Source organism: Rhincodon typus, chromosome 11, assembly GCF_021869965.1.
Source record: "Rhincodon typus isolate 14 chromosome 11, sRhiTyp1.1, whole genome shotgun sequence".
Taxonomy (NCBI): Eukaryota; Metazoa; Chordata; class Chondrichthyes; order Orectolobiformes; family Rhincodontidae; genus Rhincodon; species Rhincodon typus.
The window spans coordinates 36,119,697-36,135,900 of record NC_063342.1 but is presented as its reverse complement, the minus strand read 5'-3'; the positions used below and the strand labels follow the sequence as shown (position 1 = coordinate 36,135,900).

General features: G+C 37.9%; 1 protein-coding gene across 2 annotated transcripts in view; it reads left to right on the top strand.

Moving 5' to 3' along the window:
• Positions 1–16,204, top strand: part of man1a2 (mannosidase, alpha, class 1A, member 2) — a 122,826-nt gene that overhangs the window by 8,862 nt on the left and 97,760 nt on the right. For both annotated transcript variants that reach the window (XM_048603235.1, XM_048603234.1), the window contains exon 2: positions 14,352–14,607. In XM_048603235.1, coding sequence (XP_048459192.1) covers positions 14,352–14,607 — 256 coding nt within the window. The remainder of the gene's footprint in view (positions 1–14,351; positions 14,608–16,204) is intronic.

The following is a 16,204-nucleotide window of genomic DNA, read 5'->3' as shown; positions in this document are numbered from 1 at the left end:
TGTTGCTTGGCCTGCTGTGTTCATCCAGCTCTGCACCTTGTTGTCTCTGTTTAGTTCTGTTCTTTGTCTGCTGTCTGCTGACTAGTTTTTTATTGATGCCAATACACTACCCTAATCCTATTATCCTGAGGTGACCATTATATTTGACTCTCTTGTCATGAAAAATAGCTTCTAATTTCCTACTGTATCAAAATGTTTTAAGAAGTTTGCAAGTTTTTCTAAATACCAGAGAACGTAGACCCATTCTACTCACTCTATTCATAAAACAGTCCTCTTATCCTAGCAGACAAACTAGTGAACCTTCTTTTGCAAGCCCTCTAAGACAGGTATATCCGTGGATAAAAATACTAAACTATACATATGTACTGCCAAGTGTGGCCTCGCTAATACCCTTATACAATGGCAGCAAGACCTTACCTTGTATTGCAACACCTTTTATAATGAAAGCTAACACAAAATTTGCATTCCCAACTTACCTTAACCAACCACATGTATAATCTTATAAGAGCGTGTCAGAAGTTGGGATTTCCACAGTGAGGAGCTCACCAAAGGTTGGCCATCATTTGGAAGATACAAATTGGGGGTATGATTACATATTGTGTGTTTACCTAAAAGAATGCTGCTCCACCTACAGTTTAGAAGCTTGACATTTTCTAAGACAAAGCAACCTCTGTGTTTGAGAACGTGTCAGTCATCTTTAAACATTCATTCCTTTCACCACAAGCGTACTATTGCGGTATTCTGTATCATTTACAAGATTCACTACAGCTCCTTCCAAATCTATGATCTCTGCCACCCAGGTGTACTGGGCCAGTAGGTGTAATGGAATACAATTGCCAAGTTATCCACCATTCTCCCTCCCAAATAGAACTGTGGGTATGCCTATACCACATGGACTGTGGTATATGTGGTGAACATCAACTCTCAACAAAACAAAAGACACGATCAATACTCACTCGTCTCTAGTCACACGGATAAGGAGAACCACCAGTTTGATTGGGATAACATCAGAATCCTAGGACAGGCCAAACAGAGACAAGCACGGGAATTTCTAGAGGCCTGGGTCTCCACCAAGAAGGCCATCAATAAACACGTAGGATTGGACCCTGTATATACACCACTGAGAAAAAATACTGGAAATGAGGTAATCAAATCCAATGGACCCCAGAGTTTAAATACCAGGTGGGAAAACATAACAGTGCTTCATCGGAGGCTGCAGTGATGATGTTGCCCAGCAGGGTAATGAAATGTCTGTGAACTAACGAACCCGCTTGTGACAATATTGCCATCAGAGCAAAAGGATTATATTTCACTTCTGTCCTCCACTTGAGATCATTTTGTTCAAAAATCTAATGTCGGCGAGTAGATTTTGACCTTTAACATTGCTTTTTTTTGAGAGAACTAAACACTTGAACTATCTTCTGTGAGTTGAATTTTATGGCATCAGAATCATCATTATACATGGTCATTGTTTCATCCTTAACTAGCTTTTTTTGAGTGACTTGGCTCCCACTGCAGTAACTCCTATCCTCCATTTTCGGTGAGCTCGTGCTCAAAGCCTTGATACGTTGGTCACAGCAAGCCAGTTGCATTGCATGTTTCTTAAATGAAAGGAGAAGTGGCTACTTTGTGTATTAATAAGTTGCTTTTAGCCAGAGAACCCTAATCTATATTTACAGATTTGTAAATGCAGGGTTCCCTATTTGGTACAACTATTGAAAGGATTATCTGCAGGATTTATATTTTAGCTCCAGGCTCTTTTAGTTACACTTGATTGTTGCTTTATCTTGGGAAAATTAGATCTCTCTCAGTTTTCTTTCGCCCTAGAACTTAGTGCAAAATTTTGAATCAACAAACACACAAGTTACTTAAAAGTTGAAGTATTAACTTCATTCCAAAAATGAGAAATGCTGAAACATTTTTTAAGTAATAGAGCCATAGATGAATTGTGTAGATTCTATCTTGAACAAGTTCCATGCAGAACATGTAAAATTCTAGGTAATACTGCAGTGTTGCTCAAGTATCATCTGTCTTTAAAGTGGTTACTTTAATTTTTCTCCGGTAAAAAATTGGCGAGCATATTGTAACTCCTGTGACCTGTTCCAAAAAGTTGTCGTAGGGCATATAATTGAGGAACTGTAAAAGTTTGGGGGAAGTGTGTGTGGTTGGGGTGGGTGGGGGTTTGGTGGAGAAAGAAAAACTGATGCACTTAGTTATTACCCTGAATGTTTATCTGTCTGGATTCAGGTCCACAATGATATTAATGTTTTCTCTTTCTGATCATAAAGCAAAATGTGTTCTATTCTCTAACATTAAAAGTTTTTCTTGAACATTCACTCTGTCTTTTTCTTTAGAAGAAAGAAAAACAATCAATTGTGTTCTCAATGTCAGAATGTTTTCTACTTCAGTTCTGCATTTTGTCAGTTGTCTGGTTTACCAGTTGAAATAAGTTTCCTGTTATCAATAAGATTCCAAAATAGCTGCTATTGAAATGCACATTAAATTAGAATTTTGTAATTGGCATTAGAAATTGAATCCAGCTGTGACAAGTAACTAAACACACTTCTTTGCATTTGTGAAATGTTGGTTGCAGCTATAGGAATTGGGGCACCAGTAGGGCAACAGAGCCAGACTCCTCGGGTGACCAAATTTTGCTAAGGAGTAAGTGGTCATGGTAAAAATCGAAACATAGTCTATTTAATATTTTTCTGTCAATGTTTGTCTTATTGCTGAAACAATTTCTGCCTCATTGGTGCAAAATTAAAGGTGTGTGTCCTGGCCCCTCTTTTTTGATTTTCTAAATAAAAAGAATTATGTTCATTGTAGTGTAGAGGGGTCATCTTAAACACAACTCAGAATTTAACATCTGCTTCAGAAATGTAATTTCATGTAAGTCCATCTCTGGAGCTCAAAGTGAGAAAAAGCATGGATATATCCAGTTCCAATTGTAGTTACCTCATGGGTTTACAGTTGTTTGCATGTTCTTTAGGATTAGAGGATCTTTGAAAATTAACAAAATTGTTATAGAATGATAGCACTTTTGTCTAAATAATTTCAACAGTGGGGCAGATAGAAATAACATTTCTGAAATTCTAAAGACGTCGATGGAAAATATGAAGGAAGGGAGATTTATTTTCCCTCAATTCTGAATATTCAAAGGTGAAAAGCACAATAATTGAAACTGGTATCAGTACTAACAGATCAACACTGAAATAGAATGAGGCTGTGTCTTTAAAAAAAAGTACAGTATCTTTGAATATTAACCTCATTATTAATAATGTAGGAAGGCATTTTATGTAAGGTTTGATTGAGCCTTGGGATGTATCATCTTGCTTGTTGAAAACTGGAATCTTCCAATGAAAATAGAATCTGTTGATCAGGCTATCAGTGGAAAACATGAGCAATTTGAAGTAAAAGACTTTATAGTGTTCAAACATTAGAAGAGGCAGTTTGCTTTATATTGTAAAGGATATCCAGGGATGCATTCATGAATGATGTTAATCACAATCACTGGAAATTGCCATCTGATTTACTCCTGCAGTACAGTGAGCCTTAGTGTTGTTTGTCTTTGTGATTTGATCCGGTCAATATGTCAGATGAGATTCAAATAGTAGTTCTATGCCTCGGTACAAATCAGTATACATTGTGTACATTTTAGTTTCCAAGATAATATAAAGTGATACATGATAAGGTCGTAATAAATTAGTTGAGCTTCAGTTGTAAATGTGCTTTTGAAAATGATTGCTTTAACCATTGGAAATTTATGTTACTTGAACTTCATTTGGGCATTATGTTTCTGACTTTTGTGGTAGGGTTTGAAGCAGTTGTAATCCTTTGATTATTATGGAATATTTATTGGATAGACCCTTTTGAACTTCAAAAATACCAAATATCAAGTGCATTTAACTATTTCCCAATTTTAGCAGGAAATAATTCAGCATTAGTGATTAATTTCATTGGTATCAGCATATTATGATATGACAATATTGTGCTACCAGTCATAATTTCCTTCTCGGCATTATTTAGTTGTTGTCAATGTTCTAACTTCAATTTTGATTACCAAATTGTACAAAAAATTTTCCAACTGCTTTTGTTTTTCTGACTTACCTATCATTGCTTCTGAAATAACCATCGGATCTGATTATATCTGTCTGTCTGTTTTTATGGTATCTCATGGTAATTCTGCCAGTGTGAAGCACCTGAACTAATGCTGTTCATATTTATAACATGTAGAAGTCTGTTATTGGAGTAGATCATTGCAACTGTACTAACCTCATAACTAAGGTTTTAGAGTAGATTTGTGGCTCGGGTTGTGGATGTTGTGGTTGGTTGGCTTGCCAAGCTGGTTTGTTATTCTGCAGATGTTTCGTTACCCTGCTGGGTAACATCATCAGTGCAGCATCTGATGAAGCGCCATTGTGTTTTCCCGCCTGTTATTTAAACTCTGATGTCCGTTGAGCTGGATTACCTCCCCTCCGGTTTTCCTTCGCAACGGAGTGTATATGGGGTTGATCTCTATGTCTCTATCTGGAGATAGGTGATCCCATGGTATGAACAGGTTAGTGGGACACCCACGGGATCACCTGTCTCCGGTCTAATAGCTGAAATGGTAATGCAAAGACTTGAAAGTATGACCCTTCCGCTAATCCAACTAAAACTATGGATACGTTACTTGGACAACACCTTCGTCATTATCAAATGGACCAAACTGGAGGAGACACATGATCAAATGAACAACACTCTCACCAGAATCAGATCCACCAGAGAAGAGGTGCAGAACAAACAGCTCCCATTCCTAGATGTCATGGTAGAACGCAGGCTAAATGGGGAATTCCTAACAAAGGTACACATGTAAGGCACACACACTGACCAAGTACTGAATTTCGACAGCAACCACCCTAACACACACAAGTGTAGTTGCGTGAGAACATTATTTAAATGGGCAACAACACACTGCAGCAGCACAGAGCTACACCAGGTATTCAGAGACAATGGATACCTGAAAAACTGGGTCAGAAGATGCCTGTTACACCAACAACACTAGGAAGACGCTACACGCCCCGACACATTCATCACGCTACCTTACATCAGGAACACATCTGAACTGACCACAAGACTCCTATGACCACTGGGCATCAGAGTAGCATACAAACCCACATCAACCCTACGACAACTGCTCACCCGAACCAAAGACCCACTACCCACTATAGACAGGATCAATGCCATATACGATTCCCTGCAGAGACTGTGACAAGCACTACATTGAACAAACAAGAAGGACATTAACAACAAGGGTACACAAACATCAATTGGCTTCAAAAAGACACGACCAATACTCACTCACCTCTATCCACATGGATAAGGAGAACCACCATTTCGACTGGGACAAGCAAAGCGGAGACAAGCACGCGAATTCCTGGAAGCCTGGTACTCCACGAAGAAAGCCATCAACAAACGCATTGGGATCGACCCCATGTACACTCCATTGCGAAGGAAAACCGGAAGTGAGGTAATCCAGCTCAACTGACACCAGAGTTTAAATAACAGATGGGAAAACACGACGGCGCTTCATCGGAGGCTGCGCTGATGATGTTACCTAGCAGGGTAATGAAACGTCTGCGGAATAACAAACCAGCTCGGCGAGCCAACCAACCACAACTAACCTGGTTAATGAGGAAGTATGTATTATATTGGACAGGATAACTATTGAGAAGGAGGAGGAGTTAAAGGGTTGGATGCCTTTGAAAGATTGGGGGGTGTAGTAAAGTAATGTTAAAACTATATACAACACTAATTAAACCACCGTTTGCCTTCTACACGCACCTCTGTGTAGACTATTTTTCCTTCTAGGAATTTTGCTTGACTCTATCTGTGTTTAGCAATTGCCTTTGAATTGTGTGCGTAGAAATCCAGCTCAATCAGCATTTCTGAATGCTCTTTCAATTATGCCCAAATCTCTTGTTCCTTTGGATTGCTCATGTGTAACCAACAGCTAGTTTCTTTATGGCTCCAGTGTGGATTTTCTTTCCTTAGTTTGACATCTTTGACTTCATCAACTTTACTAAAATTCCCATATCTTCTCCATTTCCAAAGTTTGTTTTGAGAAATATAGCATCTCTTGCGATAAATACTTAACTTCTCATATGTTCTGCCTTATTTGCCATACTTACACTGCCTTAATTGCTCTTTAACTTTTTCTTGGAAAAGTTAGCAAAAATGGCAAAGTTGACTATTATGTTGGGATGAAATGAGTTTAGTAATTAATCAGAAAAGTTGTTGATTATTTTAAACATTAGCAGTTTTAAAAAATATTCATATTTTATTATATTTTATAAGAAATCAAGAAAGATTATGCAAAGGACTGTGTGCTGGATTAACTATTTTAAATAATGCTCAGAATAGCTAAGTATTGTCATGTATGAAAATCTGTTTTTCCATTTTCTTCCAGTCAGTTGCTTGTTTTGGCTTTCAATCTCACATTACCTGTGTCTTCAGCCATTTCGTGACTTTGTTTTTCCTGGTGACGATCAGTCACTTGCAAACTTTGAAAATTTGGTACTTCAACTAAAATGTGAAAAGAACTACCACATTGTGACTGTTTCTATTAATTCAGCTCTGTTGAACTACCCATAACTTTGTTCCATTCCCCCACCATTCATTTTGTTAAAAAAAATTTAATGTAATATGAAGTTTGAAAATTAATTGCATCCTTAGTGAATGTAGAGCAAACCATGGGTAGGTCTGATTTATAGTGATATTAGTAGTGTCTGCTGTAATTAATTCTGACTCGTTGACATCTTTCCATATACATGAGATTGTGTGAATGGGTGGCAGATGAAGCTTTTTGGGGAGGCGGTAGCTTCATCTGGTGCAATTTTCATCAATGGCTGAAGAGATGAATTGTGAGCAGCAGTTTTGCACACACATAAGCATGAAATAGGAACAGAGTTGGATCATTTGGCTTCTCGAGTCTGCTGTACCATTCAGTAAGATAATGGTTGATCAAAATTGTGTTTCAAATTCCATGTTCTGTCACTGAGAACCTTAGAGTCTTGATAAATAGGGAACTAATCTCCCCTCTTCCTTTCAAATATTTGCCTCTTCCAACTGCCTCCTCCACTTTCTGAGTCGAATGTTCCAAAGACCTAAGTTTTAAATTGCACCCTGCTCCCCCAGTTCTGGACTCAACCATGGAGAAACATTCTTTCCAAGTTTACTTTGTCAGAACCATTCAAGATATTCTATAGCTAAAACAAATCATCCTTCTGCCTTTTAATTCTAATGGGAAAAAATCCAGCCTGTACAATTTTTCCTCCTAACCATCTCATTCCAGGTATCAATCCAGTGAATCTTGTTGTAACTGCCTTCAATGCATTTTACTCTTCCTTAAGTAAGGACACCAAAAGTAGACAGTATTCAGGAATTAGTCTCCCCAGTGGTGTGTACAGTTGGAGCATAATATGCTTTCTTTTATGTTCACTTCTTCATGTAATAAAGAATAGCATCCCATTAACTTCCTTTAATTGAATGCTGTAATTGCAATACATCTAAGTACCTCTGCATCTCCAAATTCTGCAGTCGTTCTCCATTTAAGTAATATTCTTGTCTGTCTTCCTTCCTGCCAAGGTGAACAACTTCACACTTTTCTACATTATTATACTCCATCTGCCAGAGTTTTGCCCAATAATTCACTGAGTCTGTAATTTCCTTATGTCTTATTCTTTATATAAGTTCTTATCTATTTTTGGTGTCATCTGTTCCCTACATCATGAGCTTTTGCTTTCCATAATAACTTTTAATGTGGCACTTTATCAAATGCTTCACAGAAATCCAAGTACAGCACATATACTGACTTCCCTTTATCTACTGCACATGTTACTCATTCAGACAACCCCAATAAATTGGTGAAACACAATTCCTTTTTGACAAAACCATGCTGATTCATCCTGATTACTTTGTGTTTTTCTAAGTGTGCACAAATTAATTCTGGTGCCTTTCTGCAACAGATATCAAGTTAAATGGCCTTTCGCTTTCTGTTTTAGAGGTATTTTATCTGCACTTTCCAGTTTGCTGGAACCTTTCTTGAATCAAGGAAATTTTGGAAAACTAACGTCAAAACTAACAACTAGTAACGACTAGCTCATTAGCCAATTCTACTCAGATGAAGTCCAATATAACCTGCTGTCTAGTTAGATCCAGAACATGCTGCTTTTAGAACTCTGTCAAAGTATCCTATAAATAAATACTGTAGTAGGAAAACAGATAATCTGAGTACTCTAAAACTTTCCCATAAGTGTCTGTCATGATGTATTGGTCCATACCTGGTCTAGTATTCCATTTCATTTCAGCTAGTAGAGTTCTTCTTGCCCACATGATTGCCCCTTTTTTTTGAGTCTAACATTAGTATTTTATAATTTATGCTCTGCCTTTCAAATTGGATATATAATTCAAAATCATACTGTGGTCGCTGCCGCCCAGGGCTGCCTTTGCTCTACGATCATTAATTAATCCTATTACATTGTACAATACCAGGTTCAAGAAAACATGCTCCCTGTGTGATCTGTAATATGCTGCTCCAAGAAATTATCCCAAATGCATTCTGTGGACTCCTCATCCAGGTTGGTACTGCTAGTATGATTTTGCAGATTGGGTAATTAAAAGTCATCCATGATTATTGTTGTTCCTTATCACAAGCTCCTGATATGGTTTCTTATATACGTTGGCCCACACACTTCGCTGTTGGGGGATGCCTGGAGACCATCCCCACTGCTGACTTCTTTCCCTTACTATTCTGCTTCTCGACCCAAGGCATTACTACATAGTGATCTCCTGAACCAACATCGTTTCCAACTATTGCATAAATGCTATCCATAATTTAAAATGCCACCCACCAGTACCTACCACCTTAAATGTTGTATACACCTCAGTGTTTAATACCCAATCTTTGACATCTTACAGCTATCAGAAATGATGGAGGAGTTGACTGAGTACTTGGCATCAGTCTTCACAGCAGCAGAGACTCATTGCATTCCAAAGTTACAAAATAATCGTGGGACAAAAGGAGGCTTGGAAATAACTACAATAACTATCACTAAGGAAAAAAGTGCTAGGGTAACTAATAGAGCTAAAGACCAATAAGTCTCCTAACATATTAAAGAAAGTAACTACAATGATAATGGATGGACTGGTGAGCTTCTAGGAATTCTTAGGTTCTGGAAAAATCTCAGGGTTGGAAAACTATCTGTATAACATCTTACCTTTAAAAAAGGAAGGAGACAGAAAGTGGTAGCTCAAGGCCAGTTGGGTTAACGTAGGTTATTTGGAAAATGTTACTGTCTATCATAAAGAATGTAATAGCAGAGCAGTTAGAACTACATCATATGATCAAGAAAAGTCAGCATGGCTTCATAAAAGGGAAACCATGCTTGACAAATTTACTAAAATTCCTTGAGAAGGTAACAAGCAGGATAGATAAAGGGCAAGCAGTGGCTTTAATATGTCTGGATTTTCAGAAGGTTTTTGATTATGGCAACACTCATTAGGCTATTTAATAAAATAAGAGCCCATGATTTTGGACAAACAGGATTTGTGTCATGCATGTTTGAGGCCTGGCTGTTTTGGCTACTTTTAATTTGTGCAATGTTCTGGGTTTGTGTGTGTACCAAGTGGACTTTTTTTTTAAACTTTGATGTTATCACAGCTGAGAAAATCTCAAACCAATCTCTGCATGTTCTGCCTTTGTCAAATGTGTTGCTGTTTGATAAATGATTAAGTTTAGAAATTTTCAGGCTTGGTCAATATTAACATATCTTGCTCAGCCTTTTGGTGTGTAGCAATTTCTTGATCCCCAGTGTAATATGTTAGTATTTGTACTAGAGATGTTGATGAATAGCGAGCTGTCTTCTAGCCACGAAACATAACATGATCTCAATCTGTGCTGCGGTTTGTGCATATGGAAAATGCTAGACCGATTGTATCTTTCCATGATAACCCAACCAAATTGATGACATAACATATGCGTTGAATTCGCCTTTAGATTAATGACTTTTCACCGTTTGGATAACAAGAGGATTGTAGAATTGACATTTGTCGAAAATGCTGGCATGCAAGGTTGGTACTTAAGTGCCGATGATGTTGACAGCACCTTTGTCAGTTGGTAGATGCAGAGGGAAGAGGCATTCAGAATTGATTTCCTTCGATCTTGGGTATTTGTGTTTCTGTCCATTTCTTTCTCCAGCTATATTTTAGTTTCTGACACCCTCTGTCACTTTAATTTCCAGTCTCACAGCCAGAACTATCCCCCGTGGATGATAAGTTACTGAACATCTACTACCAGGACAACCTGAAGTCTGTTGGATTATTTTCTTTGAACAGAGGTCCAACAAGTTCCTATCTACTACTACTCATTTCTGACTGCTGATTTTGTTCTTGGATTAAAACAACTTCTTTGTTTCCCCTCAAAACCTCCATCTTAAAAGGTATTGCTTTGGGAATTCATGAGAGTCCAAGATAGTTCGAACATTGTTTGCTTCAGTCATACTCCAGTCCTCTGCGTCATCTTTTTCTAGTGCTTTGATGCATGTGGAGATAGTTTTAACTTCAGCAGAAAGAAGAAATTACTGAGGGAAAGGCTGGGGGACTTGAGGCTGTTTTTGTTACAGAGAAGAAGGTTAAGAGGTGACTTATTAGAGACATATAGGATGATCAGAGGATTAGATAGGGTGGACAGTGGGAGCCTTTTTTCTCGGATGGTGATGGCTAGCACGAGGGGATATAGCTTTACATTGAGGGGTGATAGATATAGGACAGATGTCAGAGGTAGGTTCTTTACTCAGAGTAGTAAGGGCGTGGAATGCCCTGCCTGCAAATGTGGTAGACTCGCCAACTTTAAGGGCATTTAAATGGTCATTGGATAAACATATGGATGATAATAGAATAGTTTAGGTTAGATGGGCTTCAGATTGGTTTCACAGGTTGGCGCAACGTCAAGGGCCGAAGGGCCTGTACTGCGCTGTAATGTTCTATGCTCTATGAGAGTGGTCTTCAACTCCAGAACGCTAACCACAACGGAGGACAAAACATACAAGAAGACAAATAAAGGGACAGCATTAATTTTGGGTGACTTTAATCTACATTTATATGAGAAAAACCAGATTGTCAGCAATTGCTTAGGTAGATGATGTATTTACTGTATTGAATTTGTAGCTGCGTGTACAAATTCCCATGCTTGTCTTAAAGAATGCCATTCTGTGCTCAAATTCCCATTTGAAATGGCACAGTCAAATGACCTCCCTTTGCGCGATGTCTTAGTTGTGAAATCAGCCAGAGGGTTCTTTGTTGGAGTCTGTTCTTACCTTTGTTGGTCAGTATACGAGTTGGAATTCCTACAGTTTCATATGCTCGAAGATTGGCCTTATCAGCAACCTCATAGCAATTTGTGCACTATGCAAAGTAGATAACAAAAAATGTGAATTTGTTTGCTTAGGCAGAGAAATTAAAAGGCAAAGTATCACTTAAACTGAGACTGTGAAAATCTGAATTTCAGAAAGCTTTAGGTGTCCTTGTATGAGAGTCACAAAAATTTTGGATGTAGGTACAGCATGTAACTCAGAAGGCTGATTAGGTGCTACCCCTTATTGTGAGATGAATTCAAAGCATGAAAGATGGCGCTTGAGGAGTGGTGACTTCATTGGTTGGTTTGGCGGTGAAGCACTAACCAAACGGTTATGGACTCTGTTTAAGTTATATCTTTTTGTTCTTATTATTATCCTGAAACTATTCAAAGTGGTTATAGATCATGGTGACGGTGGATGCTTTTTGCTGTATTTTACTGTATTTTCTCTGTTAAAATATACATGACAATAAAATCATTCAGTCGTTCAAATGTAAGGGTGTTATGTTTCAGGCGTACAGGGTATTAGTGAGAACACATCTCAAATACGGTGTGTAATTTTGGTCGTCTTATCCAAAAAATAATTTACATGTTTTTGAGGTGCTTCAGAGGAGATTTATTAGATTGATACCTGGAATGAGAAGGATTGTCTCATGGGGAAAGATTGAACAGGCTGGGCTTTCTTCCACTGAAGTAGAAGGGTATGGGGTTATTTGACTGAGATGTACAAGTATGTTTGATCTTATGTGGTGGCCCAGAATGAGGGGCCACTGTTGTAAAATTAAGGATCAGCTAGCCATTGCAACCCTGCTTCTTTTGTTCAGTACATTTTATTTGCTGCTGACCGTGTGGTCCCCTCTACTTTCTGGACATCGATTGCAGATTTAGTTGCCTATTGAAGCACGTTGTTTGGGCCACGAAGTGTGACCCGAGTTTCCATTCACTTGATTTAATTTCTACCCTATTCCCACTCTGATTTTTCTGTCACTGGCCATGTATGTCATTCTAATAACAACCAATAGAATTTTGAGGATTAACATCTTGTTTTTAGTTAGGCACTTTGCACCTTTTGAACTCAAACTTAAAATTCTGATCATAACTGCAAACCACTGCACCCAGTTTTTTCAGGCGCCTTATGCTGGTAATGATTCTGTTTTTCCTAGTTTTCTGTATCTATCTTTTTGTTCCTTTACTTGTCTTTTCATCTAATCTCCTCTTTCAGGTTACTGTTAACTTCGTCATTTTTTTTGCCCCTCCTCACCTTCCTTTCCCTGCTTCCCATTCCCTTGCAAAATATCTGTTATATCTGTGCTTTTCTTTCTTTTCTAATGAAAAGACTTTGTTACAGTTGAGCCTACATCTTTAACTGGAAGTAAAATGTCCTGCAGTAAACCTGAGGGTGATTTGATTCCGTGGCAGCAGCTTAGAAGAACCTGAAACAAAAACAGAAATTGCTGGAGAAATTCAGCAAGTCTGGCAACATCTGTGGAGAGAAAGCAGAGTTATTACTTCAGGTCCAGTGACCTTTGTTCAGAGCTTAAGAAGTTTAGGGTGCTGCTAGTGTGCAGACTGTCAAAATTCCAAAGTCTCACATCAGTGTTCAGAATGTCTGATTGTGATTGCTTGTGCTTTAAACTGTCCATTGCTTCCAAGAAAAGAAACAAAAGTTGGGATCTCAACGTTGGCTAATCAGCATTTCAGTCTGGATACAAGGCCCATGTGATTCAGGTTGCCTTGGTGATGCGCTTTGAGAGAGAATGTTTTAAGATATTTCTCAAAACACTCAGCTGTGGTTAGTCTGCCAGCATTATGAGACAGTGAGCAGCAATAGGCAACATGGAAGTTGTGGCTCACTACTCAAATGTTGTTGGGATCTCTTGTTCAGATTGAAAAGACTGTGACAGACTGTTATCAGACAGAGGAAAAGAACACATGTAAATCTTTCGGAGCTAAGAATCACTTTCTTAGATTTGTTTCTGGGAGAATTGAATATCTATTTAAATGACAGTATGAAGTGTTTTTAATTGAGACAGAAAGAAAACGGCAATGTTGTATTTTGTCATTTAAAGTATGCTTGCTTAAATTTCAGTCTTTTATCTTAAAGTGTAAAATTTTCAGCTGTTCCTGAAAGTTCTTATTTTTAAAAAATGTCGCCTATATCTTATTTTAAAAATAAAGTTGTTAATATCTTTGAAGCTGGTAACAATTTGAAATGTTAACTCTGTTTTCTTTTACAGACGATTCCTTACAGGATGAATATTTCTAGCATGTTCAGTTTTTTTTCTTTTTTTTAAAACTGTCATTGAATTCATTTGTATATTTGTATATTTCTTGTTTATTAATGTGTGATATGATTGCTCAGTGGTTAGCCTTGCTGCCTCACAGTGCCAGGGACCTGGGTTTGATTCCAGCCTCAACAAATGTTTGGAGTTTGCGCATTCTCCCTGTGTCTATGTGGGTTTCCTTTGGGTGCTCTGGTTTCTTCCCACAGTCCAAAGATGTGCAGGTTTAGATAGATTAGCCATGCTAAGTTGCTCATAATGGCCAGGGATGAGCAGGCTAGGTGGATTAGCCATGGGAAAATGTAGGGTTACAGGGATAGGGAAAGTGGGTGAGGGGGGGGTGGAGCGTGGGTCTGGGTGGGATATTCGTCAGAAGGTCAATTTGGACTCGATGTGTTGAATGGCCTGCAACCACTCAATAACAATTCAATGATTCTATGGTAAAATATACAGTCTCAGACAAAGTTGAATTTTGGTTTCTTGTGAACATATTATCTCAACATAAGTTTTGCAACAAATATCTTTACTGTTTAAACTGTTAGCCTATTGAGTATTGCAGTTTGAGTTTAAGTTTAAGTTTAACATTTAAGTTCTGAAGTGGCAGTTAGTTGCAAACTGTTGTTGTCCTATGTTTTCATAGTGATAGATTTGTCCAATATCTTCTCTAAATTCTCTAGAGATGAAGAGGAGCAGCTTCGTAAAATGATTAGGGCAGATCATGAGAGGGCGCTGGAAGAGGCTAAGGAAAAACTAAAAAAATCCAAAGATCAAATTCGTGCTGAAATTCAGACAGAAAAAAACAGAGTGATACAAGATATGAAAAAAAGAGAAGGCAAACAACTGCCAGTTGTACCTATCCCAAAACTGGTAGGAATCAATAATGGGGACCCAGGTGATCCAGACACGAGACAGAAGCAAGAGAAGATTAAAGAGGTATGTGGGAAGTCTGGATAGTATATTTCTTAAATTAGAACGAGGTTTTTAAAATCAGTTTTATTCTAAACATGTAACATCTCTTATCTTTACCTCAGGATGGTAGTAAATTGCATTGAACAATATTGCTTTAGTGTCTACAAGTAGAATATGGATATTTTCAAATTCGCTGTTCAGAAATGTTACTGTGCAGAAAGTGGATCTGAACACCGGTTTCCTGGCCCTGAAGCAGGGACGCTGCCACCTCACTACATGAGCCCTAAGTGTATTGAATACTGTGTGAATGGTGACAGTTGTGGCATGATTAGAAGTGCTGTCACCTTCATGTCAGAATGTTATGAGTTTCCATCCTGCCTCAGAGACTTGAGCCAAATAGTAGGCATAACCTCATGCAGTTCTGAGGGAATACCAAAATAACAAGAGAAAGTACTGGAGAAACTCAGTCTGGCAGCAACTGTGGAGAGCGAAAGTTAAAATTGCTAGCCCAGTGTGGCTCTTCAGAATCCAGTATTTTACTTTTATTGCAGTATTGAAGTGCTAGTTTCTTGGTGTCTTCTTAACGATGGAGATGTTAAACCATGGTCCCCTTTCCTCCCTCAATTGTACATAAAACATTTCATGATATTATTTAAACAGCAGAGAAGTTCTGTTCAGTGTCCTAGCCAATATTTATCCCTCAACCAACATCACTAAAATAAATTGGGACAGAATTTACTGTAGCTGGTGACTAACTTTTCTTAATTTCTGTGACCACTTCCAGTGCAAGTTGCTGTAAATGTCGAGATTCAAATGGTATGGTGCCCTTCAAAGGGAAAACACCTACATATTCTTTGATTCTTGTTTGCTATTGTTTGGTTTAGTTTAGTTATAATAACTGTTTTGTAGATTGTAGACACTGTTGTACGGTGTGATAATGGTCATTATCTGAAGACCAGGGAGAGGGAGCTCATACAACCAAGAATTTTTTTCTAACCTGGACAAGACTGTTGCCAGATGTTGTATTTATAAAACATGGTGAGAGTTTTCTTGTGGGTATTTCCCTTAAGTATTCCCCACACATCCTGAAAATTAAATGAGTAGTTTTTAAATGAATTGAGCATCTTTAATAACTTCAATTTAATTTAAATACTATTTACAATATGAAGCCCACACAGTAATGTGAATAGATTTTTGCAGTATTTGAAAATAATTAAACTTCAAGTATTATTTTTAACAAGGTTCAATATTGTTAGAATTCAGGATTCTAAAATCTCTTGGTCAAATTTTAACAATGTGCAGCAGGCAGCTATTTGCTTTAATTTTTATATTTTAGTCTTATACAATGTAGATATCATGGTCATCAAATAGTAAATATTGTTATCAATGTTATGTGTACAGATATCACATATATTGGAGCTGACAAAATGTATGCTTAATTACTTTGTACCCCCTCCCATTCCTTCAAGACGAAATGTGATGATTAAAATTTTAGTTTGAAAAAGAAGTTTGCAGGTGAAGGGTAAAGGAGACTCAATTTGCCCAGCTAGCAATGTTAATCTGTTGCTACTGCATTCGATTCGATTCTGAAGAATAAGACTTTGGCACTGCTTGTGTTTGG